This window comes from Diaphorina citri, unplaced genomic scaffold (genome assembly GCF_000475195.1).
Source record: "Diaphorina citri unplaced genomic scaffold, Diaci psyllid genome assembly version 1.1 scaffold106420, whole genome shotgun sequence".
Lineage (NCBI taxonomy): Eukaryota > Metazoa > Arthropoda > Insecta > Hemiptera > Psyllidae > Diaphorina > Diaphorina citri.
This window is the reverse complement of record NW_007483369.1, coordinates 1-294: the sequence shown is the minus strand read 5'-3', so window position 1 is coordinate 294 and position 294 is coordinate 1. Positions and strand designations below refer to the sequence as shown.

Sequence of the window (294 nt, the reverse complement as noted above, 5' to 3'; positions counted from 1 at the left end):
ACTAAACGATTCCAACACTTCCGATGATAATGACGTCATTGATGAAGATGAAGAGGATGATGAGGGGAAAAGCGGTGATAAAACCGGTGACGCGCTCCTGAACAAGCGCAAGAAGAAAACGCGCACCGTGTTCTCGCGCTCACAGGTGTTCCAACTGGAATCTACGTTCGATATGAAACGCTACTTATCTTCCAGCGAGCGCGCCAGCCTTGCGTCCAGCCTCCATCTGACTGAAACCCAGGTGAAAATCTGGTTCCAGAATCGGCGCAACAAGTGGAAACGGCAGCTCGCGGC

The 294-nt window shown here is 51.7% G+C and overlaps 1 protein-coding gene across 1 annotated transcript; it reads left to right on the top strand.

The window, feature by feature from the left end:
• Positions 1–4: 4 nt before the first annotated feature.
• Positions 5–290, top strand: LOC113473810 (homeobox protein HMX3-like; the record flags this gene model as incomplete). The annotated part of the gene is made up of 1 exon (XM_026833249.1): positions 5–290. A coding segment is annotated over one exon (286 nt), but the record flags the coding sequence as incomplete, so codon positions are not given.
• Between the last annotated feature and the right edge of the window lie 4 nt (positions 291–294).